At 39.3% G+C, this 17428-nt stretch overlaps 1 protein-coding gene across 3 annotated transcripts in view; it reads left to right on the top strand.

Moving 5' to 3' along the window:
* The window catches only part of LOC149197887 (uncharacterized), a 408075-nt gene that overhangs the window by 251118 nt on the left and 139529 nt on the right, over positions 1–17428 (top strand). For 2 of the 3 annotated variants that reach the window (XM_089406020.1, XM_089406019.1), the window contains one exon: positions 17183–17362. The exons of the other annotated variant lie outside the window; for it this stretch is intronic. In XM_089406020.1, the coding sequence (XP_089262146.1) occupies positions 17183–17362 (180 nt within the window). The remainder of the gene's footprint in view (positions 1–17182; positions 17363–17428) is intronic. 3 annotated transcript variants of the gene reach the window in all.

Raw genomic sequence — 17428 nt, 5'->3', positions numbered from 1 at the left:
ACTTATACTGAAGTGTCATATGTCATCCAACTGCAAGAAAAAATGGTCGGTGTCGATTGTTGTGGGTTGCCTGACAGTTTGTTTTTGTTTATTATTTCTTTTTTTCTAAAATCTTTTTATTATATATATATATCTATTTTTTTTTTTTTAAATATAACATGTTTTCTTTTTCTTTTTTTTTTTCTTTCTATATATATATATATATATTTTAACCCCTTTTTTATGATTTTTTTAAAATATATATATATATATTTTATAACTCTTTTTTATATGATTTTTTTTAATAACTCTTTTTTTTAATATATATATATTTTTTGCAATATATATTTTGACTTTTTTATTTTTATTTTTATTTTTTTCATTGTTTTGGTTATATAATTTTTCTTCTTTTAGTTTTTATGACCAAAGGCCTAACGAAACGGAGAAGAGGGGAAACTCCAAGTTTTGAGCGAAACGCTTCAATTATACGGCAACAAGGTTGACAGAATGTTGATGGCCAAAGGTTTGGATTGGAGAACACGACTCTGTGCAACAGTTGAGTGACCAAAGTATCGAATTGCTCTAATACCAAATGGAACGAACAAAGTTCGTTCTTCAAGTTAAATACTCCAGAAGACATGGAATATGTAGATCTGCATTTAGGATAGAAGAATATATATAAAATGTATGAGTAAGGATGATGTTACAATTGAGAGTGAGGGTCCTATATATATAGCCAGGTAAGTACCCTTTCATGAATAGTCATGTCTATAGAGACATGCCTCTTTGTTTAACTAATTATTATTTTAATTACATTTTATTGTGATTGTTATTTATTATCTATATTTATTACTTTACATAATTATATTCATAACAGATACCTTGTTGCCATGAGTACAATCATTCAAGCTGAACCACCTACCTTTGAAGAAGCTGTGAAAGAACCAGTCTGGAAAGATGCTATGGCCGAAGAATACAAATATATTATGACGAATGATGTATGGGATGTTCTGAGACTAAAAAGGAAATCAATGGTGACTTCAAAATGGCTATATAAAATTAAGCATGGAGTTGATGGAAGAATCGAGTAATACAAGGCAAGGTTTGTGGCTCGAGGATTCTCCCAGAAAGAGGGAGAAGATTATGATGATATATTTGCTCTCGTTGCTCACTACACAACTATTAGATCGATCGTTGCCCTTGCTGCTAGTCAAGGTTGGACCCTTCACTAGATAGATGTAAAGACAACGTTCCTTCTTGGCATTCTATAGGAAGAAGCTTATGTTGAGCAACCATAAGGATTTGAAGTGAATGATCAAAGGATACATGTTTGCATGTTGAAGAAGGCACTGTATGGCTTGAAGAAATCCCCCAGAGCATAATATGTCTATATTGACAGTACTTGGTGAAGCTTGGATTCATGAGAAGAGGCTCCAATCCCAACCTCAACTTCAAAGTGGTCCAAGGTATGCCTTTGATTTTAGTTGTATATGTTGATGACCTATTATTGATAGGTAGTGAGCCCTTGATGATCGAGTGTAAGAGGGCACTGGCCTCTGAGTTCGAAATGAAAGATCTGTTAATTTTTCATAGGGCTATATTGTTCTTTGCTTTGATAATTGCATTTTTTCATTAACACATTAAGTTCACCCCATAACATCATAACGTTATTCAACAACATATGCAACTATGTAGAAAGAGCAATATCATTATCATCAATGGAGCAGAACATAAAGGAACAATAGAAGAAAAACATTCACACATAGAGATCCTAGGATTGGTCGGAAACCAAGGAAAAACTCACTATGGGGAAAACCCTTTCAAATTCTTCTTCTTCTTCTTAGATTGTCATCAAAAAATTCAACAAAAGAGAGTACAATGATCCATATCTTCATCTATGCAACTAACCAACAAAAACAACTACAACATCCATAAATGAACCCAACAAAGCTTATACTCAAAAATCTGATTCTAAAGTCCGCAATGAACTGTCATTGTTTGCAGTCAAGTATCGAACCCTGCGGTCGCTGAGTGAAATATTTGAAGGACTGAGATTTCATCTCTTAGGTCCCGATCGCACGAAGGATGTGTCGTGCGAGTGACTATAGATGCCCAGTCGCTCCCTCAAGCCTGGCATGTGAGCGACTGGGGTCAGATCAAGATTGGGTAAACCCTAACTCCCAATCGCGTGGATGGAGAGTTGTCCGTGCGACTGGAGGGTTCCAGTCTCACGAATGATCTTCTGTGCGAGCGACTGCGATCGAATCCTCCCTGTGTTGTGCCTGTGACTGAGGCCAAAAACCCTAAATCAGAGATGTGAGCTTCAAACCTTGCAATTTCATCTCAGAGCGAACCTGATCCTCTGCGGACAAGCCTTAGACCTGTGTGAGCCAAAAACCAAGGTAGAAGGATGTCTCATAGTGGTGTCCAAATGAGGTAGAGGTCACTTGTATTTATAGCCTTCTAAGGGTGTCCACTTTGCTTTAGGGTCGACCTTGTCAAATGTGCACATGTGGGCTTTTCTTCATAAGTACACTTTCCCTTATCCATTTTGAGTGATCTTTAGGTCGATTTTGGTCCTCTCGAAAAGAGGAATTCAATGCAATCATTATCTCCATCAGGTGAGCTGTCCAAAGTGGAATTTGACCGCAGTTGCATATTTTAACACTCCCTCTCAACTAGGGATAATTCCACCTGCATCATGTCATGTGTATCCTGTCATCAAATCATATCCAATCTCAAGTATCTCATCATCTTGTATCATCATTGATCATCTCAATTCATCTCTTGCTCATTCCTGCTTATCTCTTGATTGTCCCTGCTCATATGCTGAATATTCTCGAATCTAAAAGAAGAAGAATTTGTCATCAGAGGGGAGCCTAAGCTACCACCCTTTATTGATTGGGCTACTACCTGGAATCTCTGCCAACGGGCTACTACTCATAATCTCTGTCAGTAGGCTACTACCTGGAAACATCAGCGGGGAGTCAGATCTAAGACCCACATCATCATCGGAGAGCATATCATCAGGGAGCATATCTTAGCTTGGAACCACATTGAGGAGCTCAATCCCAACTCGAAATCTCATGGGGGAGCTACTACTACGACCCCATATCGATAGGTGATATAGGGGAGATACTACTCAACCCATCCTATTGCTATCGATCTTCCTAACAATGACCCTCAATAATCATGTGGTAGAACACCTGCATCATAATCCGAACTTGGACGAGATACCTGACTTACGACAAGGTAAGGATCACACGCCTCCAAGCCTTCTCAACCCGTTGGCCAGATGGGGAGGGGGAATCCCAACAAGCCCAACTTATGGGTATAGTTCCAACTGGGGTATACTCTACAAAGACCAAGATAGGGTGAGCTACTACTCCAACCCTATGGGTAACAGATAGGGGTGATACCCTATTGTCGAGAGTTCCCTCAACCCTAGGAGCCCTCTATCTCAATTCCTCACCCTAGGAGCTCAGATGGGGGGGCAAGAGTTGGCTTAGTGTTCTGGATCAGTCCTGCTCTCTGCAGATCAGAATCATCATGTCTCAATAGCAGTTGTCTCCTGTTCATACAGAACATCAAATCATATATATATATATATATCACAAAAAGGATACAATAGTCATCCTCCCTATCAAGGAGGTGCCAACCACAAGCTTGAACTTGTCTCAATATATGAAGGTAACTCAGTCGCAGCTATATGTGAGATTCTCTTGCCAATCGGTTCCCACTCTTTGTTATGATAATGTATCCATGTCATAGCCAGAACCTACTCAGACAACTCTCCAAGGAGTTTCTTCATCCTGCCACATAGCTAGCCTTGGTTGTGCTACAGACCTCTCATCCAAGATATCATGGCAGATCTCATACCAAGGCAACATCCAAATGTGCTCATCAATAATAATCCCAAACATCATCAGTACATCTATGCAGTCACATTTTGTAGAATGAATATCTCAGATCAAAATTAATTGTCCCATGCAAGTATCTCAAAGGATGCTTGGCAGCAACTCAATGTATATGAAGTGGCTCAATCATGAATTCACCCAAGTTTTACATCATGTATATATACGGACGAGTGTTCAAAATGGAACATCAATGCTTCAATCAATTGTTGGTTGCCCAGTTGAGTTCAACAATATCTCTTCACAACATCTTGAAATTCAATCGGAGTGTCCAAGGATTTGCATTTCCACTTCTTCAATACCATTGCAATATAGATTTTCTTTCCCAACTTCAGAAATCATACCATGATTCATTATTTCGAGCTTTAGAAGCGATCTCTCTCGTACATAGATCGTTAGATGCTCATTTCTTGTCAAGAGTAGACTGTCAACATATAAAACCAAAATCGAAATCATAGTCATACCTTGGAACACTTCTAAAGTAGAGGTTTGGATCAACACATCTTATTGGCTTCACCAGATAATTGTCAATGTAGACATATTTGGATCGAGGAGCTTGCTTTACACAAAGCTTTATGCAAACATAACACTTTACCAAAGCAATATGCTTAGCCTTACATGAATCATTGTTGTTAGATCAAAACTAATATCAAACTCATCAATATCATTTGTATCAAATTCTTTAGACCAGGTGACAGGTAGAGCTCTCATCAAGTCATGACTTCATCTATTATCATGCCAACAAGTTGTCATAAGCAATATCAATCCAAATTTCATCAAGTCATCCTCATGATCATAATATAAGTCACTAGATGCAAATGCATACACCAAGAATAAGTTATGCAGGTTCCATCCATTCATGGAGAGAACTTCATACTGAATCACAACTGTTAATACTTCAACCAATGTGCTAAGAACGAGGAGGCCAATACAAAACCATTATCGAATACCAATATTAGTCATTGGAAGTTCATATATCATTCTCATCAAGGCAAATCATCAATCGTCATATCCCAAATTTGCTATCACAAGGAGATCTATAGTCTAGAACATAAGTCAAAGGTCTAAGTCATTATCATGTCAAAACTCCAAACACTGCTCATCTATATCAATAAGCCAAATCGTGTCAAACTCTTGTAGGACAAACTTTAAACATAATGACATATCTATATGCATGTCCCGGTTACCTACAAATACAAGTTCAGTCTATATATTCATATTGTAGTAAACATTCAAACTTCCCTGCTCACAGATCTTTCAGTTGCTTGCGTCACATCTGTAGGATTGACATCCTTTAGGTGTACTTCCGATTTTATACACAAAACTTCATTCTTAAGTCCAACAAGCATAGTTTTACCCATAGGCCTTCCTGCGTGCAGTTGGAAGACTACAGTGACACCCTTGACCTTACTTTCATGCGGCTGATAGGCTGCAGTCGCACCTGTAACCCTCCTTCCATGCGACTAAGGCTTAGAGCAAGGGAAAACACTCTCTCCTTACATTAGAACCTTGCTGCAGATCAACAATGTCAGATATTTGTCTAATCCTACTTCAATAGTAAAGAATTTACATATAATGCAAATGATAATAGGAGTAAGGATCATATGGAGAGATTCTCCCTCTGAATGGAAATCCACTTCAGTCATCTTCAAACAAGTCATCAACTTGTCTATAATACTGTCATGCATCAGTATATCTGTTAGATCATAAAGTCAAACTATATCCCATATTTATCATGGTCATATATGTTAGCATCAACTACTTCACCATGACATCATGACATCAATCTTTCATCAAGGGTTAGTGTCAAATAGCTAATAGGAGCATACTTCAAGAATCACGATCACCACATTACTTCTTTGTCACATAACTCAATCCATCAAGACAGGGCACTCAATTTTACCATATGCCATAATTACTAAGTACATCAAAGCATAACCATGGTCAACAAAAAATCATGAATATCAATCTCATTGTTACACTTCTATCATCATGGCTACCGTGCTTTTCACAAACAATATCAATAGTATCAAGTTATCATCTACTATAATCAAGGTGCTAGCCTTTTATGGAATCAAGATACCACTATATCAAAGATCAATATTAAGTAGCTTCATAGAGTCAAGAAATTCATTATGTCTAAAAGGTAAGGTACTTGTTTACTATCAAGTGCATCATTTCATTATAAGAACCATGAATCCAAATCAATTTCATATGCATGCATGAGCCATTTGAGGAGACATTCTCATCATACCTTGCCATCCAATATTACAATTGAAACATAACATTGAAGCAATATACCATGCATACTTTGTAGTGTTCAAATACCTGTGCATCTTTTTATTTGACATAGGCAACTTGTAGCACTTTGTCATCTTTTCATCAGGTGCCTCTTTACCTTTTCCCCTCTAGCTTTTCTTTCCTGCATCTCAAATGATCCTCAAGGAGGATCCTCTTATTACATCTCATCAAGGAGGTTAGAAACATCCAAATACTCAAATATACATGCAGGAAGTATAAGTAATGATCAAAACAATAATAAGATCAATAAGTCTAAACAAAAGTAAGGATATAGAGAAGCATCATAAATCAGAAATAACTTATCTTCAATGAGAGGTGATCCTCTCCCTCTTGAACCAACCTTCAAGAGCCATCACTGTCTATTGTCCATATGAAAATGTTGCCTTCACTATTTCAATCAACTTTATCAACAACCAAGCCTACTAGAGACTATCCCATCTAGGGCTTCATCAAATCTGTCACAAGTGCTTGAGCATCTTCACATTGATCATGCTATGTTTCATATCTCATATCTTTTCCATCAACCAAGGTTTCTCTCAAGCCCTAACCTCATACCATCAAACCCTAATACACAAATTGCCTAAGGTTTTTCTTCAAACCCTAGAATTCTTTTAGTTCTCCACCATCCTCTTCTTGCTTCCATCAATGGTGTCATCATAGGGGTGATCTTCATGACTTTTCTTCAGCCCAACTCTGATACCATGTTAATTTTTCATAGGGCTATATTGTTCTTTGCTTTGATAATTGCATTTCTTCATTAACACATTAAGTTCACCCCATAACATCATAACATTATTCAGATTTACATCATTATTCAACAACATATGTCTCTATGTAGAAATAACAATATCATCATCATTAATGCAACGAAACATAAAGGAACAATAGAAGAAAATCATTCACACATAGAGACACCAGGATTGGTCGTAGATAAGGGCAAAACACACTATGGTGGAAACCCGTTCAAATTCTTCTACTTCTTAGATTATCATCAAATGATTCAACAAAAGAGAGTCCAATGATCCATATCTTCATCTATGCAACTAACCAACAAAACCAACTACAACATCCATAAATGAACCCAGCAAAGCTTGTACTTAAAAATCTGATTCTGAAGTCTGTAATGAACTCTCACTGTCTGCAGTGAACTGCAAAACCCTGTGGTCACTGAGTGAAATCTTCGGAAGACTGAGATTTAATCTTTAAGGTCCCAGTCGCACAGAGGAGGTGTCATGCAAGCGACTATAGTTGCCTAGTTGTTCCCTCAAGCTTGACATGTGAGCGACTAGGGTCATATCAGGACTGTAGAAACCCTAACTCCCAGTCGCATGGATGGAGAGTTGTCCGTGTGATTGGAAGGTTCCAATTGCACGAATGAGCTTCTGTGCGAGCAACTGCGATCGAATCCTTCCTCTATTGTGCCTGCAACTGAGGCCAAAAACCGTAAATCATGGATGCGAGCTTCAGACCTTGCAATTTCATCTCAGAGCGAACCTGATCCTCTGCGGACGAGCCTCAGAACTGTGCGAGCCAAAAACTAAGGTGGAAGAGTGTTTCATAGTGGTGTCCAAATGTGGTAGAAGTCACTTGTATTTATAGCCTTTCAAGGGTGTTCACTTTGCTTTAGGGTCAACCTTGTCAAATGTGCACATGTGGGCTTTTCTTTATAAGTACACTTTCCCTTATCTGTTTTGAGTGATCTTTAGGTCGATTTTAGTCCTCTCGAAAAGAGGAATTCAATGCAATCATTATCTCCATTAGGTGACCTGTCCAAAGTGGAATTTGACCGTAGTTGCATATTTTAACAGGATCTTGGTATGATGCATTATTTCTTGGGACTAGAAGTATGGCAAAGACTTGGAGAGATTTTCCAATCTCAACAAAAATATGCTTTGAAGCTGTTGAAGAGATTTGAAATGACAGTGTAAATCCTTGGCCCCTCGATGGACTATTAGCCTTGGTTTAAGATATTTTGCCGAAGATGTACGATTGCATGGATATACTAATGCTGATTGCGCTGGAAACGTTATTGATAGGAAGAGCACATCAGGGTGATATTTTAATCTTGGATCCACTATGATATCTTGGATGCACATGAAATAGAAATCCGTAGCTTTAAGCACGATTGAGGCAGAATACATTGCTGCGAGCATGGCTAGCTGTGAGGCAGTTTGGTTGAGGAAGCTCTTTGGAGAGCTGTTTGAGTAGGTCCTAGACATTACAATGATACATTGCGACAAACAAAGTGGGATATAATTGAAAAAGAATCCCGTATTTCATGACAAGTCCAAGCATATAGAGATTAGGTATCATTACATTCAAGACATGGTGTAGAGAGGAGCTGTGAGACTCCATCACATATCGAAAGACGAGTAGATATCAAATATTCTCACCAAGGCTTTTCCAAAAGGGAAGTTCTTGGTCTTTAGAGATCGGCTTGGACTGATGGATGTGACCCTCTCGGTGAAGGTTCCCGGCTGATCAAGAACACTAAGCATAACTCTTCCCTCTTGTTTGAGCTCCCAAGGAGGGAATTGAGCATTATGGGATCCTGGGGTTGAGTTATCTCTGGACAATAGGATTGGTGTGACCTTTACCCTCTATGGTAAGTGGATCTCGCCTATTGTCACCATAAGGTGTGCATGATCCTTGTCATTTATGACAAGTTGTGTATCTCCACCTATCATGATTGACAAAGTATACCTCAATATGCATCCTACCCACAAGCAAGGCTTGGTGGGTTTGCCTTCCCATCTGGCCAATGGGTTGAGAAGGCTTGTGTAGGTGTGATCTTTGCATAACCTAGGGTAGGCTTGAGTAGGTGTGATCCTTGCATAGCAAGTGGATCTCCTTCAAGCATAGAGGATGCAAGTGTTCTACTACCTGACTCTTTTGGGTCAACTTGGGAAGATCAAGAGACATTGGGATTTGTGTGATCTACCCTCGGTGGTAGATGGATCTTGCCTAATTGTAGCCAGACATTGGGATTGGTGTGATCTTTACCCTCGCTGGTAGATGGATCTTGCCCAATTGTCATCAAACATTGGGAGTGGTGTGATCTCTACCCTCACTGGTATATGACTCTCGCCCAATTGTCGTTGGATGATAGGATTGGTGTGATCTCTACCCTTCTCGCTGGTAGATGGATCTTGCCTATTGCCATAGATAAAGGGTTGTAGCTTAAGCTCCCCTATTATGTCAAATTCTTCTTCTTTTAGATTCGAGAGTGTTCAACAGATGAAGTACTAATAAGCAAAGATGAGCAGAGACAACATTTGATTTGATGATGACGAGATATTTTTTGTGATAGGATATTCTTTCCATTCAGAAATTTCTCCCTAGCTGAGGGGGAGTGTTAATTTGGTAGCTTAGGGACAAATTCCCTTCATTGGATTACATTCCACTTTTTGAGAGGACCAAAATTGACCTTTGAAGCACTAAATTTGGATAAGAAAAAAATTATTTTTGAAGTCAAGCCCAGAAGTACACAAATTGTCAAGGTTGACTTAAGGACAAATTGTCCCTCCAAAGTTGCTTATAAATACAAGTGACCTCAATCTCATTTTGACATCACATCACAACATATCTTCTTCTCTTCCAAGTTTGATTGGTTCATACAGGGTTGAGGCAATTTCTTTTTCACAAGTGTGAGGGTCCTTGAAGGCATTTTCTATGTTGACCTTTTCTGGAGGATTTGACATCAATTTGACTGAGTTTGACTTCATCTTTTGACTTTCTTTGACTGGAAAAATTCTGATTTCTTGAGGCCAAGTTGATTGGCCCAAAAATCAAGGTGATTTGGGCTGTTTGAGTGGCGCCGGCTTCAGGGATGAGCATAAGATTTGGTCGCAAAATTTTTCTCTTTTGACTGGGATTTCTTGGACTGTTTTGGGCCAACTTTGACCAGCTTTTGAGGCTGAATTTGTGGACTATTAACCAAGCTCCTGGAAGGTTGATTTGACCATTGACTTTGACTGGTTAGGGCACACTTTGGCTGCTGTTGAATTGGACAAAAATTGCAGACTTTGACAGTTGGTTAGAATTGACTTTGGAGGCTCATTGTTGGTTATTTTTGGTTTTTCTAGTTTGGATAGTCAAAGGTTGACTTTGACTCATTGTTGAAATTGGAATAATGTACTCGCTCCCTCACGGTCAATTTGTTCATTAATGTCATTTACCCCTATATTAGCTCATTTGTAACTTTGTTGACTTTTTGGGCAAATACCTGTGACCGAGGACCCACTTGGGAGCTAGGCTTAAACTTAGGTTCAATTTTAGCCCTCGGATAGTTGATCAAATCAATCCTGACAACATTTATGTTTTGCTTTGCTTAAATAGCCATGAATTTTGCTTTTTCCAGGCTTTTAGGCCCTTTATCTCAGAGGGCATATATTAAATGCCCATGGAGAAATCTTACATACCTATCAAGGATGGTATCATCAATAGGTTTATATTGTTCAGGGATCTCCTTGAGTAGGTTTTCAATTCTTTGATTAAACTCCTTCACAAATTCTTTCTCAGTTTTAATGACTTGAAGGAATTATCAAGAAGGATAACTCCTCCTTTGGTTGTAGCCCATCTTTAGTTGAATGCTTGGTGAAAGGTATCCCAATCAGTAATGCTACCTTGGGGTAAAACCAAGGTGCCAATCCCTAACACTCCCTTCAAAAGATAAGGCAAAGAGCATCATAACTACATTTTTTCCATTATTAGCTTAGCACCAACTACGTAGTAAAACTCATGTATATGCCTTTTTGCAGTGGCGGCATTAGTACCATTGAACTTAGGCAACCACTCGTAATACTTCTCAAGTAGAGGATGTAGGGCATCAAGGTGTTGGCTTAGATCCAATGGCTTGAATGCCAACTACAAACCATGGCTTATGCATAGTGTAAGCGGTAGTGTTGTCTACAAAGAGACTTCTAACCACAAGACCCTTAGGGATAACAAAAGATGTAGCTGCTTTGGTTGTTTTTCAGGTAGTCGTCTTCTTTCTCGGAGCTATGGTATGATCAAAAGAACTACCATGGGTCTTGATTGAATTGGATTCAAGAGTTTCTAGAAGAGAATCTATTTTGTAGTTTTAAATGTTCTCTCCAAAGTAGGTGAAGCTTAATCTTCAAATCACGAGGAGGTTGACTCAAATCCTTCCTAGCAACGACACCAAAAATGTTGCCTCAAAATCTTGTAGGTCTTGCGATGTTAGCTCACAAGACAAGAACTAGACTAAGGGACAACAATATGAAATGTGGCCCATGGTCACCACAATCACTACCTCCTGCTGTTTAGCAGACTTTCACCACAAAGGAGGCTTTCCTATATTAGGTTACCTAAAGGATATGTCTAGTCCAAGTAGTAAGGTGACAAAATAGGCTAATGAAGGCTGCCATTCTTAGGAACAAGTCTCATCTAGCACAATTAGGGAAATGTGCATCCTCCATGGGCCTAGTTAGTGGACAACGTGACCTATGGTTAGAGAATAAGCAAGGCTAAAAGGCTTATCTAGGATCACAAGGCCAAGAAATGGCCTACAATAGATAGATACGTTCAACTTATGGCACAAGAAGCCTTCAAAGGGCCTCAAGTTAAAGCATAGGGAAAACTAGGGTTTTTGTAGGGCACAATTTACCTAGGGCAAAGGGCGTCAACCCTAAAATGGAGAAATTAACCACAAGAAAAGGTTGATTTTGAGGCAAATACCTCACAATGAAGTGTTGAATCCCTCCACAAAGCAAGGTGAGCAACCGTAGTTGAAATAAATTCCCTAAACCTAGCTAGTGGCTTTCCTTGAGAGGCCAAAATTAGGTTTAGGAGAAGAAGAATGAGATTTGATGTGAGCTTTCAAGGTGATCAACAATGTGACCATGGCCAGTGCCTTGACCTTGGGTGATGGAGTCTATGGGATGATCAACTTAGGAGAAACAAATAAACCCTTGCACGGAGTAAGGGAATTATTAAACCCTAGGTTTCAAACCCTAGCTATCTCTTTTGTGAGGGTGCAAAGTCAATGGGGAGAACTAGTTGAAAGATTCACCATGGGATTGCCATACAAACTCTATAAGTGGGTAACACATGCAATACTATTACCAAGATTCCATAGAATAATTTTCAATAATAACCAGCACATAGAAATGCTAGGTAACTAACCATTCTATACAATAGCCACAAAATGTAAAAGGTTTATCAAATACAAGGCACACTTATAAGATAAAATGCATGAACAATTCCATTATTGCTCCAAAATGACATCTCCAAAGCCAAAGAGTAGTTCCATAAGCAAAAATCCTCAATATATCACATCTCCACAAGATACAAGGTCCAAATTTAGTTAGGAAAAATTCTCAAAGAGGTCCTTAAGGTAGGTCCCACTAGTCTAGGATCAAAGATAACCTCCCCCTGTTGAGAGATCAAAATTATGGTCAAGATCTGTCAACCTTCCAGATCACCCCGTTATCCATACTAAATCCCCAAAACAAAAAAGTATAAACACTTGATTGTAAAACGATCAAAATACCTTTTGAATAGCAACACACCTTCATCCAAGTGTTAATGCAAGATGGTGGCTGATAGAGGGTGCTAGCTCTTTGGTTGATTGACTGGCTGTCAAATGTAGGAGAAAAAATCATGCTATGTGGTTACCCATTTTGGTGGGTAACATGCCCATTGTATTAAGCCAACGTTAGTGTTCCTGGACTTATTTTTTGTAAACTTTTGTCTATTAACAGACGCCATGTGCAATACAATTGATTGAGCTAGTTGTCACAGTAGGGCTACATTAGTGTGTGTGTTATGAACATAGTAAATATCTAAAAGAACATAAAAGAATTACTCATTAAATAATAACTAATATAATGTAAGGACATGTCTCCAAGGACATGACTATTCATGAAAGGGCATCTTTCCTAGGTATATATATGGGGCCCTAATTGTATTCCGTCATATCATAAGAAATCTGATATTGTGATTATGATCTCACTCAACTTATCTGTCTATTTACATATATGTACATGTGATCACAGAATGGAGGTAAGAAGTACATGGCATGATTATGCCACGACTTGTGATGATAATATTGGAAAATCTGAAAGGTAGAAAGGTTTTCTTTATGTTGATAATTACTTGTCATGTCTTTATATTCTTATTAACTTTCTTATGTTCTCTTTTATCTTTGTTCATCAAGAAATTACCAAAAACAAAACACAAAGATCAAGAACACTAGATGTAGGCACTCAGCTAGGGCTAAAATCTCTATATAGGGGAAAGCCCAATCAAAGAACTCTTCTGTTAGTGATTCAAAGTGAGAGGGACCAAGACCTTAGACCAATAGACCTTCCTCCTCCACCAAGTCAGCCTTCCAAAATAATTCAGCAACCTTAAATAGTCTCTTCTTGTCCAACAACTTCATGTGAAAAATCGGTTACCCGATTCCTACTGCAGCAAAATGATGATATTTCTCCTATTTGTTAATTACTTGAAAAAATTACTTACAGATTTCTATAGCAAATATCGAAATACATACACTGCAGCCTACACAAAATAAATATTGCGGAAACTAAATACGACACAGGAGAGAAATAAACACACACACATCTACACAGTTGTTTTTGGACAATGTCCCCTGAAAAACCCAACTCGGGAAAACCGGTGCAACAACTGAGGGTTTTATTATTATGTAGTGGTTTCTGAGTACAAATCGTTGGATGCCCAAACTGGCTATCCAATATAGAGAAAAACTGGCAAAGAGTTAGTGAGAAAAATCTCACATTGATTCGGGAGATTCGACACTGATCAGGGACAAGCTAGCTGGCCCCATGCTGCCTCTGCGCAACATCTGCGTCAATCCTAAGCAGCTCTGCGTCACATTTGCTGGGCTCTGAGTCACCTCTTCTGATCTCCTGTTGTCTGGAAATTCGACTCTTTGGCCCTCCGGTCTCACATCTTAGAATCTGGCACTAGATCTCGACTCTCCCAGCTGAATTTCGAACTCCCTCTAAAGCTTTTCTCTACCTTTGCATGGCACTGCGTTGTCTCTATGAATTGCTCTATGCCTTCTCTGCCTTGCACTCTTCGGATCTGGAAAACGCTCCTCCAGATTACTATCCCTACCCCTCACTGCAAGAAGATCACTCAATCTCAATCCGACAACTCAATGCTGCTACTCTTGAGAAATTCGATCTCTGATCTCTCATTCAATGTGTCCTCCAAGTGCTCATCGAACTCCTTTTAATCTCTCGTTGGAGCTCCAATGACCAAGATTAAAACATAATCAAGGGCTAAGATTATCTGGGAGTTGATCCTTGCGTTCTCCTAGAAGATTCACGCCTGATTTAATTAATACCCTTTAATTAACCAGATTTCCCAAGTTTAGACTTAGGCAACCATTTAAAAAAGTTAATTATTATAATTAGATCATCTCTAGGTGGAATTTTCCCAAACGATTACTGGGTATTGGAGAATGCATGTGTCTTAGCCTCTCTGCAAAGTTTTAAGGCTAGAGCACATTCAATGCTACAGAAATCAACACTCCCTCTTAGCGAGGAATGTGCTCTAGTGCTGCAACTCACTGAAGCATCGCTCTGTCTCTGCACCATCTCCTACTACGTTGCTGATGTCTGGCTCTACTGCCCACCAACTACTGTGCAACTCTGATATGAGCTGCATCTGTGCTGTTGCCGGCCTTGCTTAACTACCGCCAACACTGCAACCCATCCCATCTGCTGTTGCTGCAACTGCAACAGCTGCAATGGAAAAGCAGCCAAAATACTGAACCAACTGTGGTCAATATGATGCATCTGTCGTCCGAGTTCTCACTGCTGCTAGTCTCTGCGTTGTCACTGAAGCCTCTACCCTGCTATTGACTCTTGTGCCATTTGCACTGTTGCCAACTCTGCTCTGCACTGCTTAGTCTCTCACTTGCTTCTAGCTACTGCAACTGTCACCCTAGCAGCTGACTGCACCAACTGCCACTGGTCCATCCTGCTACTACATGTCTTCGGCTCCCATAGCTAGGAACTGATTCATGAGGTAGACCTCCTCAAGAATCTTGCCCATCTTGTAGCTCTCTGGGGGCTACAACTCCAGATGACCCCACCTCACCCCTGGAGGCATCTCGACAATCATGGCAAACTCTTCCTCTAGTCTGGAAGACAACCCGTCGATCTCAATAGATACAACTTGTTGATCCTGCTTCTCCTCTTTGTCCTTCTTTTTGAGAGGACACTAAGTGTTGTAGTGGCCCAACTCACTACACCTGAAGTACTTGATCTTCGAAATGTCCTTCTTTCTTCCGCGCTGTTCCTGCTGCCCCTTTGATGTAAGGGCCACGTCCTCCTCTTCCTTCACTTGCTTTCTACCACTGATGCTAGTGCCATTGATGGTGGCCTTCACGAGATCACACCTCATTTCCTCTTGTTGCAGGTTAGCCCGCACACGTTCCTAATCTGGCAGTTTTTCTCTGCCTAGGATACTTTGGACGAAAACTTGTTAATCTTCATAAACACTATTCAACGCTAATTGTACAAACTCTGAGGGTTGGGGTGCTGACCCTATTGAAGCCAACTGGTCTCGGACATCATGAAGCCTCGTAAGGAAGGGGTCTACACACTCTCCTCTCTGCATCCTCGTGCATCTCAACTTCTCCTTTAAGTACGTCTTCCGTTGCTCAGAAGATCCTTTGTATAGCGTAGCTAAGGTTTCCCACATCTGCCAGGCAGTATCCTTGCCGGCTATATGGGATACTACATGATCTCGAACCCCGTCGAGAATGATCCTCTTAGTCTTCGCCATCTCAGCCTTGTACTTCTTGAGCGGATCTGCATCGGCAGGTACAACTACCACACTATCGACATAAGTTTTGAGATCATGCTCATCTAGAAGGCAGGAGATCCTAGCCTTCCAGATCACATAGTTGGAGGCTTCGTCCAACTGATCTTGATCTCTCAACCCAGCTGATGCCATCTGTCCTAAAAAAGTTGAATTGCTCCTTAGTTTTTTCCCCTTAGTCTAGGCCGACTTGGTGGAGGAGGCCTAGAAGACCTAATTTAGATGAAAATAAATTACTTCTTTGACAAATAAATCCCAAGAAGGGTTCTTTACAATAAGACATGGACAAGGACACTTGACATAAACCCTAGAAGTCTTCAATGGAGATTTTGACCTAAAAAGAATTGACCCAAGCATGAAACCCATGCTTTAATAAGTCAATTTCTTCAATAATAAAATTTCTCTTTCTTTCTTTTGACAAATACAATACATCATGACTCAAATATAATTATGAACACTGACACTAGTTAGATTCTTCAACAAATAATTTAAGAGAGACATCCATCTTATTCACATTGAGGTCATACATTCTTGACAGTTGGAAGACAAACATTCAATCAACTATTTTGTGCTTCATGATAGAGACTAGTGATGATGACTACATAATTTATGACCCCTTTATTCAACTCATAAATGGATAACTAACACAGTAATTTTGTCAGTCATGTTCATGACATTCTACAAGAGAAAGGAGACTACAAGACAAAATGCAACTTAGTGACAAAACTGGGCTAAACAATTACCAAGGGAATAATGATGCTTTTGGTAAATATCTACAAATGGAATGCATGGATGCCTTTTTAGGGCTGCTTGAATTTTTGATGATGCTCATGGTGTGTTGGATATCTTGGTTTTTTGTAAGTATTGATGCACAAGAATTCCTCAGAAATAATGAGTGTCCTATGTGATGGCACTTCCAGTCTTTGCTAAAGCCAAAGCATATATGATGTAGATTGTGGATTTTATGGGGATTACTAGCTGAGCATGTTGGAGAATCCAATATACCCCTTCAATCTAGATGTATCAAGCTCCCTATAGAATTTTGGAGACAATTGTTCAATTTTTGGTGTTTTGTGCTTCTTCATGCATGCATGGAATTGTAGAATCCTATAAACCCCTTGATTCTAGCATGTATCAAGTTCCTAATACCTGGGTCTTATTTGCAGGATGTTACATGTGACAATGAGTTTGAGAAGATACTAATATCTGAAGTTATTCCACCGGATGAACTAGGAGTCACTTTTGATTGTATTGGAGCCCTTGACAACGTTAAAGAAGCACTTAGGGAGCTAGTTATGTTGCCATTGCAGCGACCAGAACTCTTTGCAAAGGGACAATTACGGAAGGTTTTTATTTTATGGAGATTCCTTATATCAGAATAAAATGAAAATTCTGTCTATTATATGTTTTTA

Source organism: Pinus tabuliformis, chromosome 2_2 (assembly GCF_031772625.1).
Source record: "Pinus tabuliformis cultivar Carrire ecotype Pingquan chromosome 2_2, CPIR1, whole genome shotgun sequence".
NCBI lineage: Eukaryota > Viridiplantae > Streptophyta > Pinopsida > Pinales > Pinaceae > Pinus > Pinus tabuliformis.
This window is presented reverse-complemented; position numbering and strand designations above follow the sequence as displayed.